Source organism: Rhinatrema bivittatum, chromosome 5 (assembly GCF_901001135.1).
Source record: "Rhinatrema bivittatum chromosome 5, aRhiBiv1.1, whole genome shotgun sequence".
Classification (NCBI taxonomy): domain Eukaryota; kingdom Metazoa; phylum Chordata; class Amphibia; order Gymnophiona; family Rhinatrematidae; genus Rhinatrema; species Rhinatrema bivittatum.
Genome location: NC_042619.1, coordinates 11,198,110 through 11,223,328, shown reverse-complemented (window position 1 = coordinate 11,223,328; position 25,219 = coordinate 11,198,110). Strand labels below are relative to the sequence as shown.

General features: G+C 45.0%; 1 protein-coding gene across 1 annotated transcript; it reads left to right on the top strand.

Annotated features, from left to right (window-relative positions):
• The first annotated feature begins 8,357 nt into the window (after nt 1–8,357).
• LOC115091672 (olfactory receptor 52E2-like) lies at nt 8,358–9,302 on the top strand. Its single transcript, XM_029601836.1, has one exon. The coding sequence runs from the start codon at nt 8,358–8,360 to the stop codon at nt 9,300–9,302; it is 945 nt and encodes a 314-aa protein (XP_029457696.1).
• The last annotated feature ends 15,917 nt before the right edge of the window (nt 9,303–25,219 follow it).

Sequence of the window (25,219 nt, the reverse complement as noted above, 5' to 3'; positions counted from 1 at the left end):
GAGAACCACTGCTCTATATCATTCTGCACATAGTTTATTGTATTAAATTGTTACCGTACTATGATGGCACATGATTAATTTGTAATCTATACGACTCATATTTTTCATTATCGTGATGGTTATCTAACTTAACGACGGTATAGAAGAGTTTTTAAATAAATAAATAAATAAATAAATACCTCTATGCCATTTGTGATTCTCCACACTATATGCCTTGGTGGTTTCATTTTCATTTCATTTATTAAAATGTATTAATTGTTTAACACAAAAAAGGTCTAAACGATTTACAATTTAGTACATACATAATAAAAGCTACAAATAAAATACATAAACAGCACCAGAAAAGACATAAAACAAATAAGCTCTAAATAAAATTAATTAACACAAAAAGCATCACAGGGTACAAGACCAAATAGAAGTCTGATAAGCCATGGTCAAAACAATGCCTGCTGCAATAAAACATTTTTTAAAAGATGTCTAAACTTTTTAAGGTTGTCCTGTAACTGAAGTTCCATGGGCTGGGGGTTTTGTGCTGTTCTTGATGCTCCACATTCTAAGCCTTGTGAGTGTTGATGGCTTTGTGCTCCTTGTGATTCCACGCACCAAAAATCATGGATGATTTGACACCTCTGTGCTGTTTATGAGTCTCTGCACTGTACACCATTGGGGTTTTTGACTGCTCTGTGTTGTTTGAGATTCCCCGTTTTGTACGCCATGGAGGTTTGGATACCTTTATGCTGTTTGAGTTTTCCTGTACTCTACATCATGGGGGTTTGACACATCCCTACTGTTTTGTGATGCCCTGCACTTTATGCCTTTGGGTTTTTTTTAACTTTTCTGTGCTGTTTATAATTCCTCACACTATACACTTTGGCATTTTTAATGCCTTTGTGCTATTTGTGATTTCCCATATCCTACACCAGGTATGGCCTATGCAGGCCACAAGAACAACAAACAGGCCTGGTTTTCAGGATATCAAAGATGAATATGTATGAGAGAGATCTGCATTCAGATCCCTTGCAGCCGTGCCCCTGATGTCACACCTTGGAGATCTTCCTCTCACTCTACCTGCCTGCCATGCCACACATGTACTAACCTGGGGGCCTTGCTGTCACTATGTCTGGCTGCAATTCTCCTGATGAAACACTTGCTAAGCAGTGCAATGTAGGCCACTGAAGGTTTTCCTCTCAGGATCTCATCAGTCCCTTTGAAGGATTCTTCAATGCCCTGGAACGTAAGGAACAGGGGGTGAAAAACAGAGAGAGAGAGAGAAAGTAGGGAAAGGAAGGAAACGGAATGGAGGATGAGGGGTTAAGATAAAACTGAGAAGAAGGCCTACACCTTCTACCCCTGCAGCAGTAGGAAAATTAAGCAATCTGCCACAGTTCAAGAGTGTCCAGGTATGTGACCTGGCAGAAATCACAAATAGAGGAAATAAAGACAGAGGACAGAGTGAGAGAGACGAGAAGGATGGAAATATTAAGCAGAGGGAGAGGCAGAGAGTAACCTCGGAAAGGAAGAGAGTTGAAAGAAGGGAGAGAAAAATGCAAGTGAGACTAAATGCAACAAAAAGGTAGAGAAGAGCAGGAATAGAATAGAATGACAGAAGGAAAGTAGATAATGATCAGAGAGAGAAGTAGAGAAGAATGAAAGGGAAGAAGACAAAACAAGCAGGGAGCGAGCCCCCAGCTGCAGCAGATAATTACTTAGAGTTTCCCAAATCTTGTTCTGCAGCAGAGACTCCCCGCTGGTTATTAAACTTCTGGGATTTGTAAGGAAGAAATATAAAGAGCCACGGCTGATGGAGAATTCATAATCCAGCAGTGAGGAACAGAACATCACTCCTGCAACATCTGGATAACCGCATTCCCTCCTCCTGTTATAGATGCAGCTCTGGTAAGGAATCTGATTGTCTATAAATGTTTTTATAAATAAGGACTGGGAATCTTTGCACCAGCAACAGGAATACAGGAATCTGGTGCTCTTTACATCGTTGGGACATTTGTTTTCTTCAGTTGTGATTAAGGCAGATCCAGGCTCTTAATCTTTAAAATATAAGACTGGTTCACGCCTCTGTTGTCTTTAGAGTTAGTCTTATTCTTGGTCTCATGATACGTTATTCATACAGGTATATATATATATATATATATATATATATATATATATATATATATATATTTGCTGAATAAATGGTTCCCCCCTGCACACAACCATCCCCACCCTCATCCTGGTCTCACTCCTTATTTCTGAATCTGTCCCTCTGCTATTTATGCTACGGTACATTCACACTTTGCGTGGATCTGGATTTATTTTCCCTTTCCTGATTTTGCAGGGCATGAAATCCTTGGGTAAGAAATATGTTCTTTGCATACTCTGAACCACTTATATAAAACAAGCTCTTTAGTTACATTCTCATCAAACAGATCTAATATTTTATTTAAACCTTTGGAGGAGAATTGTCAAAGGCTTGAAGGGCGGTCACTGAAATGTTACTCTTCGAGATTTCCTTGTGCACAAACCGTCCCTCTCGAAGCTGCTAAATGCGGTTCTCCCTTCCACAACATTGCGTCTTTTCACTTAGACTGAGACAAGACGCTCTTTAGGGATGCGCTTAGATTGGGGACTAAGCAATGCATTTTCCTATGCACCCTGATATCCTGCCTGTAAGAACAGCAGACACAAGGTGACAGCCCCAGGAAATTCACTGCAAGATACCCTGACAGGCACAGCTATGGTGGGAGCTTTTGATCTGATTTCCTTCCTCCTTAGTTGCCTGCGTGAGCTTCCTTCTTGCCTGTCCCAGTACCTCAGTAATATAAGAAGAACTCATTGAGCTATTTTTTAATTATAAGTAAATGTGTGTGACTTCCTTTAGGTCATTGTGACAGGTGATGCAGGGGGCTCTTGCTGCCTCTTCTGACCTCCTTCATTATCAGTAATTAATTGTGAGTGTAAGTGACAATATCTGAGTACCAGGCCCAGGATCTCCCCTTCCCTCCTTCCATCACCCGGTGTTTGAGCAGAGCTCCTTGAAGGACATCCACAATCTCTCTGCTTCTTACAGGTTCTGCAGAAGGGAGAATTCAGTCCTCCTCCATCAAGGTAAACTCTCCAGCCAGCCGCTCCTCCCCCTTCCTTCCCACCTTGGGATCTCTCTGCAGTTCTGTCTGGAGACCTCACCAGGGTAAATGGAGGTGTCCTCAGCTCTTTTTCACTACAGCCCATTCTGCTTCCTCCTTTCCCTTTCTTCTTATTGCTTGGATATTATTTCAGTCATGAAGAGCTCCTCCATCCCTTCTCTCTCTCCTCTCTGAACAGATTATATCCCACTGTGGCCGTATCCCATGCATGAGACTCACTCAGAATCCTCTCTGTAATAGCAGCAATATGCAAGCCTGCCTCCGCCATCAGTGCCTGCACATCTGGAAATCTATTGCCTGACTGTGAGCATTTCCACATGTTCCTCCTGGTCTCCATTTCCACACTTTTGCTGTAGATTGGATCTCTGAGCTGATTTATTTTGTTATTTTCTCCACCCACTCCATGTTTGTTCAGGGTAACTTTACGAATCCCTTGGCTTCCATCTGTCACCTCTCTCCCTTAGTTTAAACACCTGATGACATACAATCTGAATTTCTGACTCAAGATTATTTTTCCTGCCACAGAAAATTGTAGCAAGCAAATCAATGAATTTTTCCACTCAAAGTAGGATATTCAATAACAATATCCAACCCACTAAACATACCCAAATATTTAATTTATTGCTGTGGATTAAATCTGCTTTTCATGCTCAAAAAGGAAAATTTAGAAAGTGAATGGTGGTAGTTTCATATGAATACTGTTTATAGGTACCTTCTGGTTACCAATAGTAAGAAAAATATAATTGCCAACTCACCACCAACCACCTTTTGATATTTATGTGTAGCAGTGCCACCCATAAAAAAAAATGTTGTGTATATATTTTCTCATTTAATCTTAAAATAATAAACTCAATTTTATTGTATGCCACCAAACCTACTTATGTAACAATTATATGAATCTTTTGAAAACTCTGTTAAACATTGATACTTTGTAAAGCGTTGTGATGGCGAAACAGAACGATGGTTTATAAAACTCGTTAAATAAATAAATAAATAAATAAATACATATAATCCAATGCCTTTGTCATCGTTATGGTTCCCTATTGAAACCTTCAAAAACACAAAGTTACAATATACTATTGATGTCAGCCTAATTGTACGTAGCTGTTTAATTTTCCCGATTGTACTTAGCTGCTTAATATCCGCAACATGGGCTAGTTTCGGAAAAATCCTTTTTCAGGGGCCACAGTATACATCCACAACTGACTGTTCGGAAGGAAAGTCTTGAAGCCATTATCAACAGTGTACTTCTATCAATGTGGATTTTTCCTCTCTCAGATAGTAGAAGGACCAGGGGGCATGCCATGAAGTAGCTCATTTACAACAAATCAAAGAAAATTATTTTTCATTCGTTGCATAGTTAAGCTCTGGAATTCATTGCCAGAGGATGTGGATACAGCAGTTAGTGTAGATGGGTTTTAAAAAAGGTTTGGATAAGTTCCTAGAGGAAAAATCCATAAACTACTTTTAATTAATAATCAATAGGCGCTTGAGATTAATTTAATATTTGGGTACTTGCCAGGTATATGTGACTTGGATTGGTCACTGTTGGAAACAGGATACTGTGCTTAATAGACCCTTAGTCTGCCCTAGTATGCATATCTTATATGTTTTTATGATAAACATCATTTAACGTGCATTATACTTATTATGGCTTAGTAAATCTAGGCCTTAGCTGGTCAAAAATACTGAATATGGACCCATCTATCTGTTTTATAGCTGATCAGATTAATTAATTTCAAGTTAAACCTGAAATATATCCTGTGTTCTATGACTGAGAAGGGAGGAAGATGCAAAACAGCAGCTATGAAAAGCAAATGAGGAGACTGCATTGTGCATGATAGCACATGACGTTAGCCCCATACTAAATTCTTTTACCAGATATCGGTGCATCATGGATCAGTGGGGCTATGGAAAGAAATCCTCCCCTCCCAGTCAGAATTAGCTGGTGATGTTTCAGAAGTTGAGGGAAGGAACAGTCGATATCTGTGTTTTATAGTGAGTTTTCTTTCATAACTGGCTGAACTTCCTGGATGCATCCTTGGGATGCATTATCACGAGACAATGCATCCCATTGTGCATTGAGATAGCAGAAATTATGCTAACACTGGAGAGAGTTGTCGACAATTCTGTATCACATAGAACATAAACTGAGCCTTAATCCTTACAAAGCCCATGCATTCAGATGTACTGTTCCTTTACTTAAATAAATCAGAACTCTAGTAGGGTGAAAACAAGGCTGGATCAACTTTCTGGTATGACGAGAGTTTGTTGGCATCCCTAATAGAGAATAGGGATGTGAATCGTTTTTTGACGATTTAAAATATCGTCCGATATATTTTAAATCGTCAAAAATCGTTAGGGCCACGATACAATACCAATTCCCCCGATTTATCGTTAAAAAATCGTAAATCGGGGGAAGGGGGAGGGCAGGAAAACCGGCACACTAAAACCCCCTAAAACCCACCCCCGACCCTTTAAATTAAATCCCCCACCCTCCCGAACCCCCCCCCAAATGCTTTAAATTACCTGGGGATCCAGCGGTGGTCCAGAACGGCGGCGGTCCGGAACGGCCCCCTCAATTGAATCCTGTTGTCTTCAGCCGGCGCCATTTTGCAAAATGGCCGCCGCAAAATGGCGGCGGCCATAGACAAAAACGATTCGACGCAGGAGGTCGTTCCGGACCCCCGCTGGACTTTTGACAAGTCTTGTGGGGGTCAGGAGGCCCCCCCAAGCTGGCCAAAAGTTTCTGGGAGTCCAGCGGGGTTCAGGAAGCAATTTCTTGCCGCGAATCGTTTTCCGTACGGAAAATGGCGCCGGCAGGAGATCGACTGCAGGAGGTCGTTCAGCGGGGGTTCCGGACCGCCGCTGTTCTGGACCACCGCTGGATCCCCAGGTAATTTAAAGCATTTGGGGGGGGTTCGGGAGGGGGGGGATTTAATTTAAAGGGTCGGGGGTGGGTTTTAGGGGGTTGGCTCACGATTTTAACGATTTTTCACGATAGTTTACACACCCAAACGGCAACAATACGATTCCCTCCCCCTCCCAGCCAAAATCGATTGTTAAGACGATCGAGGACACGATTCACATCTCTAATAGAGAATGAAATCTGAATTCTTGAACTCCAGAATAAGACTTAGTTCATTATTCTTTTTGTTATCTGTGGGGAGGCACTCATATTCCCTTATTGCTCTTTCGTTTGCATAGTGATGATGTGCAATAATATGTTTATAACGCCGGCCGCGGCAGCTCACGTCCTTTGAACAATGGCAAGCACGCAGTCCCATATCATCGTTGTACATTGTTTGGAAGACTTTAGATCTGGTAGCATTTCTCCTGACAGGAAAATACCACGACAAGCAATCAACAGAGAGAACTGTTGCAAATGAAATGAGTCTCTGATTTAAAGAAGCACCTATCTGTGTCTCCTGATATAACAGGAATCTGGAAGTAGAAACCACCAGCCCGACATGTGTTTTGATATTTCACCAGGGGATGTGTTTAACCATTTATTTTCAATAAAAACGCATATAAAGAGTTGCGGCTCACCACCATTAGGAGCGTGCGTCTCAGGATTCACCATGTGGTTTTCTTCTTCCAGGAGATGCAGATAAGTGCTTCTTTAATTCAGAGACTTATTTTATTTCCCACAAAAATGTGTTATAAAAATCTAATCAGACCTATGATCAAAATCTTTGAGCAGGTGGTTTACATAACATTGTGAAACCCCTAATAAGGGAGGATCTTAAATCAAGCATTTGATAAGTTGGTTCACAGATTGTGAATTTGCCCGAGGATGTATTTTTTTAGGAAAATGCCACGGGTTGCAGTATATTCTGGGGGGAGTCACAAAGAGGAAGGGTAATTTTCCAGGGTTTTGTGACTCCCGTGCTATTTTTCACTTGGGAAAAAATACCTTGGCTTAGTGAATGAGCCCCTAAGTTTGGAAGTGAGGCAATGGAAGGTGAAGTGCCTTACCCCAAATCACAGGAAGCGGCAGTGGGATCTGTACCTGGCTTGCCTGGTTCGCAGTCCCCTGCTCTAGCCACTATTCTTCTATTGATATATATAGTTGGGGAAGGCAATTTTCCAAAGGGCCAGATCTTAAAAAATACGCGCGGGCGTAGATTTGTTCGCGCAACCTGGCGGGAACAAATCTACGCACGATTTTATAACCTGCGCGTGCAGTGCGCGCAGGTTATAAAATCCGGGGTCGGCGCACGCAAGGTGCACATTTGTGCACCTTGCGTGCGCCGAGCCCAAGGGGAGCCCCGCTGGCTTTCCCCATTCCCTCCAAGGCGGCTCCTAAATCGGAGTGGCTTTGGAGGGAAATTTTTTTGTGATCCCACCACCTTCCCCTCCCTTCCCCTATCTAGCCCACCCCCAAGCCCTAACTAAATCCCCCCTACCTTTTGTTTCCGAAGTTATGCCTGCCCGAGGCAGGCGTAACTTGCGCACGCCAGCTCGCCATCCCCCGGCACAGGCCACTGTGCCGGAGGATTTGGGACCGCCACGGACCGCCCCCGAACCGCCGCCATGCCCCCTGCCCTGCCCCCGGATCACCCCCGAACCACCGCCATGCCCCTGGCCCCACCCCCGGACCGCCCATTTTTGAAAGCCCTGGGACATACGTGCGTCCCGGGGCTTGCACGCGCCACCGAGCCTATGCAAAATAGTCTCTGCGTGCGCAGGAGCAGATTTTCTCAGGTTACGCACGTATCTTACGCACATAGCCTTTGAAAATCCACCCCAAAGTGTTTTGGGAAGTGGAGGAAAGTGAACAGGGTTAGGTTGGAGAAGGAAACTGCACACCAGGATTTCATTTAGAAACCCCCTGCAGGTGCATTAATATGCAGATTTTGTGACTGCTTCAAAGCAGATTCAGCATTCACCATACAGAAGTAGCGGCATTCCCCTGCCAGTCCTCATTTACAAAGAGAAACTTCATGGGGCGTCTCCCTCTGAAAATGAACGTACAGTCCCGCAGGTAGGAGGTGTTCATGGGCCTCCCCGTTCTGAGAATATTTTGAAATTCCTCAATTTAATAGTTATTTTCTACAAACACTTAACACAAACATCTTCTGACCTTTCGTGTCTGCAGTGTCCTAGGTGTACAAGTCGCAGGATTTCGCATAGCCATGCCATTTCTGAACTGCATCACATTTTTCTCATTTCCAGAGGATGGAAGTGTCCTGGTACTGAAGGCAGCTGTCCATCATGTCGTCTGTCAATAGCACTCCCAGCCACCCATCAGCATTCATCCTCACTGGAATCCCAGGGATGGAAGCTGCGCACATCTGGATCTCCCTCCCATTCTCTGGGATGTACATCATAACTTTTTTTGGAAACTGCATTATACTGTACGCTGTAAAAATCGAACGAAGCCTCCATGAGCCCATGTATTATTTCCTTTCCATGTTAGCTGCCACTGATCTGGTTTTATCTACTTCTGTGTCACCTAAAATGTTGGCCATTCTTTGGTTCAATTCAAGAGAAATCTCTTTTGAAGCCTGCATGGTCCAGACATTTTTTACCCTCAGTTTCTCCTTCATAGAATCAGGTGTTTTCTTGGCCATGGCCATCGATCGCTATGTGGCAATCTGCAACCCACTGAGACATTCAGTTATCCTGTCCAATCAAGTCATAATAAGGCTAGGATTGGCAATATTAATCAGAGGATTGGTTCTATCAATCCCAGATTGCTTTCTTCTGATCAGGCTTCCATTCTGCTCCAATAAAGTGATCTCATTTCCCTATTGTGGGACTGGAAATGTGACAAAACTTGCCTGTGCAGATTTCCTAATAAACATTGTGTATGGACTAGCTATCACCATTTTGGTTGTGGGGTTTGATGTGACTTTTATTGCCTTGTCTTATGTGATGATTCTGAGGGTGGCGTTCAGGTTTCCATCCAGGGCAGCGCGCCTCAAAGCCTTCAGCACCTGCAGCTCCCATGTTTGTGTCATCCTAATGTTTTACATGCTGGCTCTCTTTACATATTTAACAAATAGATTTGGTCACAATCTTCCTCTATATGTTCATGTAATTGTGGCCATTTTCTACTTCCTTGTTCCTCCCATGTTCAATCCCATAGTCTATGCTATGAAAACCAAACAGATCCGTTCACACGTGCTCCGAATGATCTGCTTCAATAGGAGCTAATAACTGATCAGATTTTTTTTCTTCTTTATCATCCCCTGTGAGCTAAATCTTTTTACTTTTCGTTTCCAGCTCTTCTGAAAAAAAAATCATACTTGACCTTTCTTCATTCATCTTCTCTTGCTTTTATTAGGCAACCAAATGTGATGCATAGTGTTTTCTCTGTTATCTTCCATATCCCCCGATGTGTACGAGCCAAATACTGATATGGCTCTCCTTCTGGAAATGAGGACGCAGCTCTTTTGAGTGCTACTTCCATTAGTACTGCTATAAGGGAAGTACTTGATTCAACACTCCTTCTGGGGATGTGAGTGCTACTTTTATAGCGAGCCCAAGGAATCAAACCCAGGTCTGGCATTTCTCGGTAGAGTCTGTTAATCACTAGGACATGGAACTGCTGCTCAGCTTGTGCTAAGTTTAGTTCTTCTACTGACTAGAGAGGGTTTCTGGATTCTCTGGGAGTGACGCAGCCTGAAGAACCTGAATCATTTGCTGCTACTGTCCCATGAATCTCTCAATAAGAAGACTGCAGCATCTGGAGACTGGTTTATGACTGAAAAGAGAAACACAACTGAAGCGGATTGAATGTGTATTATAATTTCAGTGTTTATAGAGGACAATTTTTTATTTACCAGGAGTAAATTGGGTTCTCGGATCATTGCCCTCCCTCCATCCAGCAAAAAGTGCTTGCAAAGTTCATTGCATGCTTGCATTTTTCTGGATTAAAGGAGGCTTTCCTTTTGCATGATTAGGGCAGGGTTGAAAAATAAAGCACATACACTGGATTTTCTAATCTACATGGGATGATTTCTATAGAGGTCTGCACTTAGAAAATTCACTTCTAAAGTACACACGTCCTTTCTACCCATGAGCAATTGTTTTTCCTTTAAAAATTAGATAGATTAATGAGTACAAGAACCTGTGGTCGTTGCACGTACGTTATCAGTTGGAAAATTGCCTTAATAAATAGTAGAAAGTTAATTGATTTAGTTGAGGTCACAGAAAGAGTTGTTGAGTTTGAATCTAGATTTTCAAACATTGGTGCCCTAATCCTTAATCTACACTGTCGGCATTGTCCCAGAGACAATGTAAATAATTTCCAACAAGACATTATAGATGTGCATTTCTTTAAAATGAAAGGCCAATCTGCGATGAATATGTTGTATTCATTTGATTTTTTTTTCCCTCAAAAATGAATGAACAACTCCAATGAATGAATATGTCATTTTTTTCATGTGTTTACGTTTCCCATTGAAAAGCATTGGCTGTAATGGAAAGATACAACCTGAGTCTGGGCAGGTCATGGGGGAGTTTCCATAGCAACCAGCCCTGGTGCCTATGACTCAAGTGTGAGATCAGAGAAGAAGAGGATCTACTGTCAAGGAAACCAGACTGACAAAGCAAGGGAATGTATCAGAGGGAAACATTTTTCTGAATCAGTGAATCACTGCTCTTTCTATTCTTCTTATAGTATTTCTGCAGTGGCAAGTCATAATATATTATATTATGACCAAGCAACTGGTCCTCTTTCTTTTCCGGTAACATTTCCACTGTTACAGTTTGCATTTGGATTTCTGTCTCGGGAAGGATACACAGCGGCCGATGCAATACAGTTCACTCAGCCGAGCGCACTGTATAACCCGCACTCCAATGCAAGTTAAATAGGCGCTAATCCACCCCCTAATGCAATAGGGGGATTAGCGCCTATTTAACGCATGTTGGACATGGAGTGAATGTAATAGCGCTCATCACATGCACATACATGTGAATGAGCCTGTTACTCATTCACTCCGCACGCAAAAAAATAAATGTGCGTCTCAGATGCACATTTATCGCTCAGCTATTAACGCCTGCCTGGAGCAGGCATTAATAGCTGAGCACAGGTAAAAGACGTACAGAAAAGCAGAAAAAATTGCTTTACTGTACTTCTTTTATTTAAGTAAAAAAAAAACAAAAAAAACTTGGCAGACCGCCTAGTTATGAAGACTGACGTTAGTAAACTCGGCATCGGTTTTCATAACCAGCCATCTGCCAGTAATGAAAACAGATGCCGAGTCGGTGTCCATTATCATTACTGGCAGACGGCCGATTATGAAAACTGACACCAAGTTTACCAGTGTTGGCCTTCATAACCGGCAGCCAGCCGGGTCGCATTAGCAAGGAGGCGCTAAGGTCGCGCAAGTGACCCTAGCGCCTCCTTGCTAGCACAACCCCCTAATTTGTGTATTGCATGGCACCTCTCCTTGCGGGCGCCATGCGTGTGTTAAGAAAGCAGGAGCTGAAAAGTCAGCGCCCGCTTTCCGTGAAAAATATTGCATCAGCCCCATAGTGCTTAGCTGTTGTGTGGGAATTTATTTATTTATTTTTTATTTATTTAATTTTATATACCGGCAACCGTTTGCACATCGTGCCGGTTTACAAGTAACTTACAAACAGAAGATATATAGGCATAGCCTTTACAGAGAACGGTATATAACGTTAAAACGCAGTAACAGAACAATTAACTAAGTAACTGGGGAGGGATGGAGGGGGGTAGTCGATACAAAAGGGGGGGCAGGGGAGGGTGCAAACAGATACATGGGGATAAGATGTGAATAGGGATTCGAGGTAGAAATATGTACACTGGTTATATACAGAAGTTGTATGAAACTTTAGAGGGGGAGGGTGTTGGGTGTAGGTCCTGAAAGGGGGGTGTTGGAGAGAGATGATGGTTGGGCTAGCGTGTTAGTTGGTGAAGATGATGAAGAATGGGGGTATGCTTGGAGGAAAAGCCAGGTTTTGAGTTTCTTTTTGAAAGTAGGTGTGGAGGTTTCGGTACGTAGGTCAAGAGGCATAGAGTTCCAGAGGGAGGGGCCTGCAAGGGAAAGGGCTCTGTGTTTTACTACAGTCTTCTGTGTTTTACTACAGTCTTCTGTATCAACTTTGCTTTTGTTCAACATTAGAAACATTCCATCTTTTCTAATTCTTTTAGCTGCTGTCGCATTGTGTTAATTTGCACAGGTTTAAAATATTTATTTTAACATCTTACTGTCACTGCCACTGACCTAGAGGAAGCTTAGTCTTTATCATCCACTTCACCCCTCAGGAAAGGCAGGATGCTGCCTAGCAGTGGCTGTATTTGCAGTGGATTATTAAATTTTAAACCTGTTGCTGTGTGAACCATTGTAGTACCAGTGTTACTAACTGTGCCACATTACCCAAGATAGAGAGGCTGTTTTAACTCTCTGTGTCTGGTCTGTGTACTGTGTAGAAGAGTCAGTGCATCCATAAAGAGAGCAGTCTATGCCAGTCAACACCACAGGTACAGCCAGCCATTTTGTAGATTAATTTATTTGTTACTGCATTTATTACTAGTGCATGGCTGTGCTACTACTCACACAAATATTAGAGATTTATACCATTCTTTGTTTTTTTCTGTGTGTGCATGTATGGATGCAGTGCGCTAGTCAGCAGAGCAAAATACTAAAATAGTTCTACTGTAGTGCATTTTGTCTGTGTGTTGTTCAACATTATGCACAGAGGGATCACTGTAGTCACACTATTCAGTGTCAGTGTGTCACACACACACATCCACTTCATTTGAAGAAATAAAGATGAAAACATCTTTTGTCCATCATTTAAATCCAGTAAGGCACTGCAGCAGATAAAATCCCATCAAGTCAGGCAAAGGTACCAGAGGATGTGGGAAGGGGATTTAAATTCTTAGCTAGACAACAGTGAGTCCCCCAACCAAAATAAAGAGGGATGCTTTCAAATTCAAAACATTAGCAGGAGAGGTAGGAATGTCAAGCCACAAAAAATTGAAATTTGGGGAGGATATGCCAGTTCCATCAGTGTCTCAGTCAGATCCTGCTATATCAGAGGAGAGGGAAAGTGAAGGCACTAGGAGAAGCCACAGAGTACAACCACCAGTACCTTTAGAAGTACAAGTACAAGTGATGAAACCTAAAGCACCAACAGCACAATCCCTTGGTGCAGCAGAGGCCATAAAAGAAGTTTTGTCATCCTCTTCCTCTGAATCAGAGCTTGAATAATTTCCCTTTAAAGCAGGGGTGGACAATTCTGGTCCTCTAGGGCCAAAAAACAAGTCAGGTTTTCAATATATCCCTAATGAATATGTATGAGAGAGATTTGCATGCACTTTGCCTCAGTTGTATACAAATTGATTTCATGTATATTCATTAGGGATATCCTGAAAACCCGACTGGTTTGTGGCCCTCAATTTCCCACCCTAATTTTAAAGAATTTTATGAAGCAGAGATGGGAGAGGCATTAGCTGAAGACCCAGAATTAGGAGGTTTAGTCAGTTCTGTGCTAGTTTCCACTTCACTGAAGGAAGCAAGAAGCAGGAGGGTGAGAAGGCCATACTGACAGTGCAGGAAGAGGGATGAATGAATCCTTTTCTGCACTTTCTCATGCTCCATCTATCTCCACCACTTCTTCAGTACCAGCATCATCCACTCCCAAGCATGCAGACAGAGGGAAGGGATCACAAAAGAAATCTGTGATCTGGAGGCATTTTCAAATCAGGGAGGACCCACACTTTGTGCATTGTGACAATTTCATGAAGGGCATCAGCCAAGGGAAGCAACTGTGCTACTTAAGTAATTCTGGGATGGAGCATCACCTGAAGAGGCAGCATCCCCTTCAATATGCATCTGGGTATGGTAAAAGCAATAATCATGGGGCCCTTTCTGCAAGACAGAGGACATTAGTATTTTTAAAGTATTTGATTAATGTTCCTCAAGCTGCTTCCAAGCCTTCAGTTCCTTCTACCATTCATACAAACAGTCTAACTTCAGTTAGTCAGCCAGAGTGACTCACTGCTTTCTTGATTAACAAATGTTGGTACCTATTCAAACCAAATCACACTACCTCAACACCTTTCCAAGATGAGTAACTGAACTGAACTTTTCAACCTTTTTACTTAGGTGTACACTGCTCCTAGCTTATTTCTAGCTTCTGGATACTTTTTGGGGGTTTTTTTTGTTTGTTTTTTTTTAAATACAAACACTCAGTTCTGCTTACTAACTGCCTTACAGACTTTTTAAAAATAAATACACTACCTACTGCTTACTAGCTGCCTTATTGACTGCCTATCTAAAAATACAAACAGTCTAACTTGTTTATTCACTGCCTTTCTTACTATTAAAAGCACAAACACACACACTAAATAATATTCCCAAATAGTTAACTTTGCCCCAATACTTTTAAAAAAGACAATGTCACAAGCAATAACTTACAGGACTCCTCTTAGTGCTGAGTCCTGCTGTGTCCCCACCACTGACAGTTGGGCCACACTTCAACAACCACACTGCTGCTGCCTCCCAGAATGAAAAGCCAGTCCAAGGGCCACAACACATCAATGTTGAGTCCTGCTGTGTCCCCACCACCGACAGTTGGGTCACACTTCAACAAACACACTACTGATGCTACCCAGGCCTAAAAGCCCAGATCAAGGGCTGGAACCCATGGAATGCTGGACCCGTTGTGTCCCCCAACACTTACTGCTACCTTCCTAGCCTGAAAAGACAATCCAGAAGCCACAACCAACCAATGTTGAGTCCTAATGTGCCCCCAACACTGCCAGTTGAGTCACATTTCAACAACCATACTGCTGCTGCCCAGGCCGGAATAGCCAGATCCAGGGCTGGAACACATACAATGCTGGATCCTGCTGTGTACACAACACCAACAGATGGGCCACACTTCAACAATCACACTGCTGCTGCCTCCCAGGTCTGAAAAGAGAAACCAAGGGCCACCAGTGCTGAAGCCTGCTGTGTCTCCGACATCACCATTGGGCCAAACTTAAAAAACCACACTCCTCTTGCCTCCCTGCCCCAAAAAAACAATCCAAGGGCCACTACATAAAAATATTAAGTCCTGCTGTGTCCCCAACACTGCCACCTATACCACATATCGACTGCTCATTCCTGCCATGTATCCAAGAAACATCATAGAGACTAATATGTACTGACTCAACTGCCTGCCTTACCCTTACCAAGATCACAGGGGCCAACATGCACTGACACAATCCACCTGCCTTGCTCTTACCAAAAATAGAGGGGCAAACATGCACTGACACAATCCACCTGCCTTGCCCTTGCCAAAAATAGAGGGGCAAACATGCACTGACACAATCCACCTGCCTTGCCCTTACCAAAATAGAGGGGCAAACATGCACTGACACAATCCACCTGCCTTGCCCTTACCAAAATAGAGGGGCAAACATGACTGACACAATCTGCCTGCCTTGCCCTCTTTGTTTTTTTCATCACTCGAGTCTGACCAATCCTGCTGACTCCTGACTTGTCCCCATTCACAAAACTGGGGCCTCTCACATCATGCTACCTCATAGAGATGTGAATCGTGTCCTCAATCGTCTTAACGATCGATTTCGGCTGGGAGGGGGAGGGAATCGTATTGTTGCCGTTTGGGGGGGTAAAATATCGTGAAAAATCGTGAAAAATTGTAAAAAATCGAAAAAACGTAAAATCGCAAAACCGGCACATTAAAACCCCCATAAAACCCACCCCCGACCCTTTAAATTAAATCCCCCACCCTCCCGAACCCCCCCCCCCAAATGACTTAAATAACCTGCGGGTCCAGCGGCGGTCCGGAACGGCAGCGGTCCGGAACGGGCTCCTGCTACTGAATCTTGTTGTCTTCGGCCGGCGCCATTTTCCAAAATGGCGCCGAAAAATGGCGGCGGCCATAGACGAACACGATTGGACGGCAGGAGGTCCTTCCGGACCCCCGCTGGACTTTTGGCAAGTCTTGTGGGGGTCAGGAGGCCCCCCCCAAGCTGGCCAAAAGTTCCTGGAGGTCCAGCGGGGGTCAGGGAGCGATTTCCCGCCGCGAATCGTTTTCGTACGGAAAATGGGGCCGGCAGGAGGTCGTTCAGCGAGGCGCCAGAACCCTCGCTGAACGACCTCCTGCAGTCGATCTCCTGCCGGCGCCATTTTCCGTACGAAAACGATTCGCGGCGGGAAATCGCTCCCTGACCCCCGCTGGACCTCCAGGAACTTTTGGCCAGCTTGGGGGGGGCCTCCTGACCCCCACAAGACTTGCCAAAAGTCCAGCGGGGGTCCGGAAGGACCTCCTGCCGTCCAATCGTGTTCGTCTATGGCCGCCGCCATTTTTCGGCGCCATTTTGGAAAATGGTGCCGGCCGAAGACAACAAGATTCAGTAGCAGGAGCCCGTTCCGGACCGCTGCCGTTCCGGACCGCCGCTGGACCCGCAGGTTATTTAAGTCATTTGGGGGGGGGTTCGGGAGGGTGGGGGATTTAATTTAAAGGGTCGGTGGTGGGTTTTAGGGGGTTTTAGTGTGCCGGCTCACGATTCTAACGATTTATAACGATAAATCGTTAGAATCTCTATTGTATTGTGTTCCATAACGGTTTAAGACGATATTAAAATTATCGGACGATAATTTTAATCGTCCTAAAACGATTCACATCCCTACTACCTCATGACTTGTTTCAGTCCAAAAAAACGGGGCCTGTCATAACCTGTTGCCTCCTAACTTCACCTCATGCTAAAAACAGGGGTCTAACACAGCTCACTTCCTCCTGACTTGTTCTCATCCACAAAACTGGGGCCTGCTTCATGACTTATTCCATCCAGAAAACTGGGGCCTGTGATATCTTGCTGCCTCATGACTGGTCCCCATCTAGAAAACTGGGGCCTATCACTCCCTGCTGCCTCCTGATTTGTCCCTGCCCAAAAAACTAGGGCCTGTCACACACTCCTGCCTCCAGACTTTTCCACATCTGCAAAACGGGGGCCAGTCACAATTTGCTAGGTCATGACTTGACCCCATCCAGAGAACTGCTTCCTGTAATACCCTCAAGCCTTCTGACGTGTCCCATCCAGAAAACTGAAGCCTGTCACATCCTGCAGCCTTCGTACTTATTCCCATCCACAAAGCTGGGGCCTGTAAGGCGATAGCTCATGTCTACAACTGAATCAAATGCGAATCATAATAGCCAAGAAACTGACAGGCCCCAGACACTGGTCAGCACAAGAAAGAAGACTTTTACCCAGGTGAACTTTAAAGCTACACTGTCTCAGTGGAAAATGAAGTACTTTTGTCCTGATGCACTGAAGGATACCTTACCAGATCTGCCTGTTTGCATGTTCCTGTGCCAGACAAAGAGACAATATGACCTAAGCTCCTAAGACAGTGTCAGGGATGATCCAAGGTGAGTCCATAGGTCAGGGAAAAATGATGATACTGGCAAGACAGCTTGACATACAGATGGGACAGTTCTCCCCTCTGAAGAAATGAGGAGGGGGAGCAAGACCTACAATGCAGCAGCACCCCTCCCAAAGTAATGGGGAGGGGGGAAAAGACCTGCAATGCAGAAAAAGTCCCTCCACCCACCACGAGGTTATGCATGAGATTATGCACATTCATCAGTTGGGAAGTATAAGAAAAAGGAGGCTGAATCAATGCCCCCCCCCCCCCCCCCGGAGAGAGCGATTCTGAAACCAAAAGGAGTAAAAAGGCAAGTGAAGGATCCCCTGAAAAAGAAAGGGAGAAAAGAAAATTCAGAGAGAAAGAGAGCACAAACCCCGGGAGAAATCCCGGAGAATGAATCCTGAGCATCCCTGCAAGCGAAAGGCTGGTAAGAAGCAGACCAGCACTCCCAGCTATCGAAGGGAGAATGAAGCATAGGCGTGGCCCGGAGACCAGAGAGACGAGGTCCCTGCTCAGGTGTGGAGAGTAGGGCGGAGTCTGAGATGGTGAGGGGCAAGAGCAAGCCCAGACAGCCCGGCAAGTACCAGAGGAAGAAGCAAGTCTCCTTCCGGGATCACCTGCCCGCTCTGCCAGTAACAAGCCCAGGAAGGAAGCCTCCCCCCTGCCCACACATTCCAGCCCTCCAGCCGAAGCCTGCTTCAGAGGTGAGCAGAGACAGAGCCTGAAGCCCAGACCAAGGGTAAGTAAGTTAGAAATAAGTGACAACATGTTCTAAGCAGGCTAAGGCTTATGGCAGGCTTTCTTACCACCCATGGTATACAACTTTCTTTAGGGAATACGGATGCTTAGTGACCAGGAGGTTAGAGTTAGGAATTGTTGTTGTTTTCTAAATGTTATATCATAGCAAATCTGATAAATAAAAGTCTGTTTCTGGGGAGAAAACACATTGTCTTTTTACTAATTTAGGATTGCAAGGAAGGCGGCAGGGCGGCAGACAGATCCCTGCACCCCTAAACCTGTTTACAGTCTGGAGGTTCACCGAGACAGGATAGACTACGCCCATCCACAGAAATGATGTCAGACGGGCAGGTAGATTCAGTTGAACTGTAGAAAGAAGCATTAGTGAAGGTCACACAAGTTTTCACCAGGAAAGAAGACGTTCCACTTCAGATTCTAGAGTACGAGAGAAATTAAAAGAAACATATCTGCAGTTAGGTAATGTTACTAATCTATACTTAATGACCTTGCAATTTTTGGTTAGTGAGTATAATTTAATTTAACCCTTAAGGCATTAGAGGAATATACCACCACTCGGCACTTATTAAGAGAATTACTGCAAAGTGATAACTCACATCTACAGGCAACCAATCAGGTATTGCAGAAAGACATTAGCCAGTTAAGGGCAGAGATGGATGTAGGTACCTGGACAAACAGTATATACCTGTGTGTAGACACCCCTGCCCTTCTAGCCTATCGGAGCAACAACCCACAGCAATATTTAGTTCCTAATTTAGACCTATGTCAACAAACAAAGAATTAAAGCCATTATTACACTCAAATGATTTCCGAATTGTAGTCCAGGCACTAATTTTACTCAAGTTAGATTATTGTAACGCCCTATGGTTAGGTTTGCCTTCATCGACCATTCGTCCGCTGCAATTGTTGCAGAACGCCGCCGCACGGCTACTGTCTGACACAAAAAAATTTGATCATGTTTCCCCGGTTCTGGTGGGATTACATTGGTTGCCGGTTCAGTTCCGCATACAATATAAGTGCTTAACTTTAATACATAAAGCAATCTATGGCATGAATTCGGAATGGCTGAATGCCTCTTTACTAGAGATGTGAATCGTGTCCTCGATCGTCTTAACGATCGATTTCGGCTGGGAGGGGGAGGGAATCGTATTGTTGCCGTTTGTGTGTGTAAAGTATCGTCATAATCGTTAAAATCGTGAGCCGGCACACTAAAACCCCCTAAAACCCACCCCCGACCCTTTAAATTAAATCCCCCCCCCCAAATGCCTTAAATTACCTGGTGGTCCAGCGGCACACTAAAACCCCCTAAAACCCACCCCCGACCCTTTAAATTAAATCCCCCACCCCAAATGCATTAAATTACCTGGGAGTCCTCCGTAGCGGCGGTCCGTGGCTAAATCGGGGGAAGGGGGAGAGCACGAAAACCGGCACACTAGATCGTGAGGTCTTCAGCCGGCGCCATTTTTCAAAATGGCCGCCGCAAAATGGCGGCGGACATAGACGAAAACGATTCGACGCAAGAGGTCGTTCCGGACCCCCGCTGGACTTTTGGCAAGTCTTGTGGGGGTTAGGAGGCCCCCCCAAGCTGGCCAAAAGTTCCTGGGGGTCCAGTGGGGGTCAAGGAGCGATTTCCTGCCGCGAATCGTTTTCCGTACGGAAAATGGAGCCGGCCATACGCGTATGGCCGGCGCCATTGTCTGTACGGAAAATGGCGCCGGCAGGAGATCGACTGCAGGAGGTCGTTCAGCGAGGTCCGGAAATCTTGCGAGGGTTCCGGACCTCGCTGAATGACCTCCTGCAGTCGATCTCCTGCCGGCGCCATTTTCCGTACGGAAAACGATTCGCGGCAGGAAATCGCTCCTTGACCCCCGCTGGACCCCCAGGAACTTTTGGCCAGCTTGGGGGGGCCTCCTGACCCTCACAAGACTTGCCAAAAGTCCAGCGGGGGTCCGGAACGATCTCTTGCGTCGAATCGTTTTCGTCTATGGCCGCCGCCATTTTGCGGTGGCCATTTTGAAAAATGGCGCCGGCTGAAGACCTCACGATCTAGTGTGCTGGTTTTCGTGCTCTCCCCCTTCCCCCGATTTAGCCACGGACCGCCGCTACGGAGGACTCCCAGGTAATTTAATGCATTTGGGGGGGGGGTTCGGGAGGGTGGGGGATTTAATTTAAAGGGTCGGGGGTGGGTTTTAGGGGGTTTTAGTGTGCCGGTTTTCCTGCCCTCCCCCTTCCCCCGATTTACGATTTTTTGACGATAAATCGGGGGAATTGGTATTGTATCGTGGCCCTAACGATTTTTGACGATTTAAAATATATCGGACGATATTTTAAATCGTCAAAAAACGATTCACATCCCTACTCTTTACGTATCCATGTCCCATCACGAAATTTGAGGTCCCTTGGGCAGGCCTTGTTGACCATTCCATCGCCCAAACTGGCTCACCTTAGCTCAGTGAGGGAGAGGTCTTTATCTTTAGCAGGGCCAAAAATGTGGAATTCCTTACCTGCTGAGATCTGGACAGAGGAGGATATCAATAGTAGGGATGTGAATCGTTTTAGGACGATTAAAATTATCGTCCGATAATTTTAATATCGTCTTAAACCGTTATGGAACACAATACAATAGAGATTCTAACGATTTATCGTTATAAATCGTTAGAATCGTGAGCCGGCACACTAAAACCCCCTAAAACCCACCCCCGACCCTTTAAATTAAATCCCCCACCCTCCCGAGCCCCCCCCCCCCAAATGACTTAAATAACCTGCGGGTCCAGCGGCGGTCCGGAACGGCAGCGGTCCGGAACTGGCTCCTGCTACTGAATCTTGTTGTCTTCGGCCGGCGCCATTTTGCAAAATGGCGCCGAAAAAATGGCGGCGGCCATAGACGAACACGATTGGACGGCAGGAGGTCCTTCCGGACCCCCGCTGGACTTTTGGCAAGTCTTGTGGGGGTCAGGAGGCCCCCCCCAAGCTGGCCAAAGTTCCTGGAGGTCCAGCGGGGGTCAGGGAGCGATTTCCCGCCGCGAATCGTTTCGTACGGAAAATGGCGCCGGCAGGAGATCGACTGCAGGAGGTCGTTCAGCGAGGGTTCCGGCGCCTCGCTGAATGACCTCCTGCAGTCGATCTCCTGCCGGCGCCATTTTCCGTACGAAAACGATTCGCGGCGGGAAATCGCTCCCTGACCCCCGCTGGACCTCCAGGAACTTTTGGCCAGCTTGGGGGGGGGCCTCCTGACCCCCACAAGACTTGCCAAAAGTCCAGCGGGGGTCCGGAAGGACCTCCTGCCGTCCAATCGTGTTCGTCTATGGCCGCCGCCATTTTTCGGCGCCATTTTGGAAAATGGCGCCGGCCGAAGACAACAAGATTCAGTAGCAGGAGCCCGTTCCGGACCGCTGCCGTTCCGGACCGCCGCTGGACCCGCAGGTTATTTAAGTCAAATTGGGGGGGGGGGTTCGGGAGGGTGGGGGATTTAATTTAAAGGGTCGGGGGTGGGTTTTAGGGGGTTTTAATGTGCCGGTTTTGCGATTTTACGTTTTTTCGATTTTTTACGATTTTTTACGATTTTTCACGATATTTTACCCCCCCAAACGGCAACAATACGATTCCCTCCCACTCCCAGCCGAAATCGATCGTTAAGACGATCGAGGACACGATTCACATCTCTAATCAATAGTTTTAGGAAGCAGATAAAAACCTGGTTATTCGAACAGGCTTTTAGCCTAATAATTGATCCCGTCCGCCACAGTAGTATAGGGGCATTAGGGGAGGAAGGAGATGAGAGTCGAGGAGGGAAGGAGGGGAGATGGGTGGGTGGGGGGGAGGAGGGTAGATGGATGGGTGGAGGGAAGGGGGTAGAATTGTTGGGACTTGAAAGGGTTTAGTTTTAATGTATTTTTAGCCATGCAATATGTATAATGATATGTTTTTAGTATATATGTGTTTGAAGGTTGCTACTGCAATTTCAATCAATGTAAACCGCCTTGAAATGAACTTGAAAGCCGGTATATAAGGTTGAATTAATAAATAAATAAATAAATAAATATGCATTGGGTGTGTCCCGGTAAGCCTTTCCTTAAGAATACTACAGAAGCTCTGTGTGGTTTGTCCTCGGACAACGTCTTAGAGAAATGTAAGATTACCATGACAAAATATGATGAATTCTCTGAAATAATGTAAATAATATTTGATTAGTTAGCCCCCCTCTGAAGGAACTTGCTATTTCTAACAAGCTTGATGTTACCAGTAAGGTTCCCTTACCCAGTAATGTTTCTTTAGTCACAGTACCTATACTACTACCTAGTCCTTATACTACCACCTAGAACCAGACCTGGTTCCCAGTACCTATACTACTACCTAGTCCTTATACTACCACCTAGAACCAGACCTGGTTCCCAGTACCTATACTACTACCGAGTCCTTATACTACCACCTAGAACCAGACCTGGTTCCCAGTACCTATACTACTACCGAGTCCTTATACTACCACCTAGAACCAGACCTGGTTCCCAGTACCTATACTACTACCGAGTCCTTATACTACCACCTAGAACCAGACCTGGTTCCCAGTACCTATACTACTACCTAGTCCTTATACTACCACCTAGAACCAGACCTGGTTCCCAGTACCTATACTACTACCGAGTCCTTATACTACCACCTAGAACCAGACCTGGTTCCCAGTACCTATACTACTACCGAGTCCTTATACTACCACCTAGAACCAGACCTGGTTCCCACACAGGTAGAAATCTTAGATGTGGTTTGGGGCCATGACATCAACTTTGATGAAAACCTCGTATATCTTTTAGGTTATAAAGACTCTCACCCTGTGGAACTGTCTGTAGACCAAGACTCAGCAGACATTGCTGACTACAACTCTGATTCCAGGGATTAAGATATTTTACAAACTGACTGTATACTGTCTTATTCCTTACCTGCCCTAGCCATGGTGTTTGTAGCCCATATCCTATTTTCATTCGCGCTCTATAAAAGAGTAAGGGCCCTAATAAGACACAAATGGGGAAGGTCTTCCATAAAGCTATGCGCTTGTGAAACCTCTCACAACCCCCATCTCAGGAGCTGTATGAGCCACCCTCACTCAGTGATCTCACTTTGTCACTTTCCAGACTAGGGAAAGGAGGGTTGCACACACACACACACACACACACACACACGCACACACACACACACACACACGCACACACACACACACATGCACGCACACACACATGCACGCACACACGCACACACACACATACACGCACACACACGCACACGCACACACACACACACACTCTACCTCAAGTCTGAGATTATGTCCCTACCTCATATTTCTACTGCATGTACCATGTGAGAACATTATTTCTTTATTTCTTAACACGCTTACATATATTTCCTGTTACTTTTCTCCATTTATTTTTCTTCATTATACCTTTTGCCTTTCCTCATTATAACAATGATTTTATTCACTATTAACCTACCTATTACATATCTCATTACTCCAATTCTAATATTACTATTATGATTTTTTATAAATAGTTAAATACCATGACCGCTATTATTGTTGCATTATTCCTACCTCATGTTCCTTCCATGTTGTCGTCATTGGTGGTCATACATGTCATTCGGCTGAGGCCTGTATAGTAGCCTAGTAATTAGGCTTAAGCAAGATGAGCTCCATTGCTGGCTCATCCCACTTAAGAAGGGGGAAATATAGGGAGATGTCCCATCTTTTACCACGGAAAGCACAAAATATGAATCATAATAGCCAAAGAAGTATGCAGATAAATTCTGACAGGACAAGACAATGTCGCAATTGAAAATAAATTAATACCTTGCCCTGATGAGAAATTTACACTGAAGGATGCTTTATCTAGATCTGCCTGTTTGTAAGGGCCTGTGTAAATAACCAAGGCAGAGAGACAATGCGACAACTTATGCTCATAAGGAGGAGTCATGGACTGGCCAACAGAGGTCAGTAATCCCCCACGCTTAGAAGAAGGGGGCAGTCTGAGACAGAAAACATCACTCCTGTATAGCAGCTTGGCATACAGATGTGGAAGTACCCCCCAAAGAAATGGGGAAGGAGAAAGAGACCTGCAACGTGGCAGGACTCCCCCTGAAGTAATGGGGGGGGGGGGGGGAGAAAGACCTACTACGCAGCAAAGACCCTCCACCCACCATGTGATTATGCATGAGTTCATGAATATTTATCAGCTGGAAAGTATAAGAAGGGGGAAAATAGAGAGAAGGGAGCGAACACAGAGCAAAACCAGAAAAGCAATCCTGAAAGAAATCCTAAAAGAAAAGGAACCAGAAGAGTAAAAGGGGAGCCCTAAGCAGACCAGCACCCCCCTGCTATCGAGGAGCGAGAAGACTAGGTGTGACCAGGAGGCCAGAGAGAGGAAATGGCCTGCTCAGGTGCAGACAGGGCCTTGGAGTCTGAGGCAGTGAGGGGCGAGAGCAAATCCACACATCCTGTCAAGTGCCAGAGCCAGAAGCTAATCTCCTTCTCGTAACACCACCAGCTCTGCCAGTACCAAACCCAGGAAGCAAATCCTTCTCTGCCCACATTCTCTAGACCTCCAGCCACATTTGCTTCAGAGGTGAACAGAGGGATACCACCTGAAGTTGGGACCAGGGGTAAGTAAGTTAGCCATAAATAGTAATATATTAAGCAGGTTAAGGTTTATGGCATGTTGGTAACCAGCCATGTTTGGTAACCAGCCTGGTCATTAAGCACCAGGAAAACTGGTGCTTAATGACCAGGCTGCTAGAAATAGGAATTGTTATTTTCTAAATGTTATATCCTGCCAAATCTGATAAATAAAAGTCTATTTCTGAGGAGAACATATTGTCTTTTTCCTAGGCTTAGGATCGTGAAGTGACGTGGGAGGTGAACTGGAAGTGTCCTGTAGCAGACAGGTATCTGCACCCCTAAACTTGCTTACAACATCT

Excerpts from the sequence above, each read along its gene's own strand:
- LOC115091672 (XM_029601836.1), top strand. The coding sequence starts at position 8,358 with ATGTCGTCTGTCAATAGCACTCCCAGCCACCCATCAGCATTCATCCTC.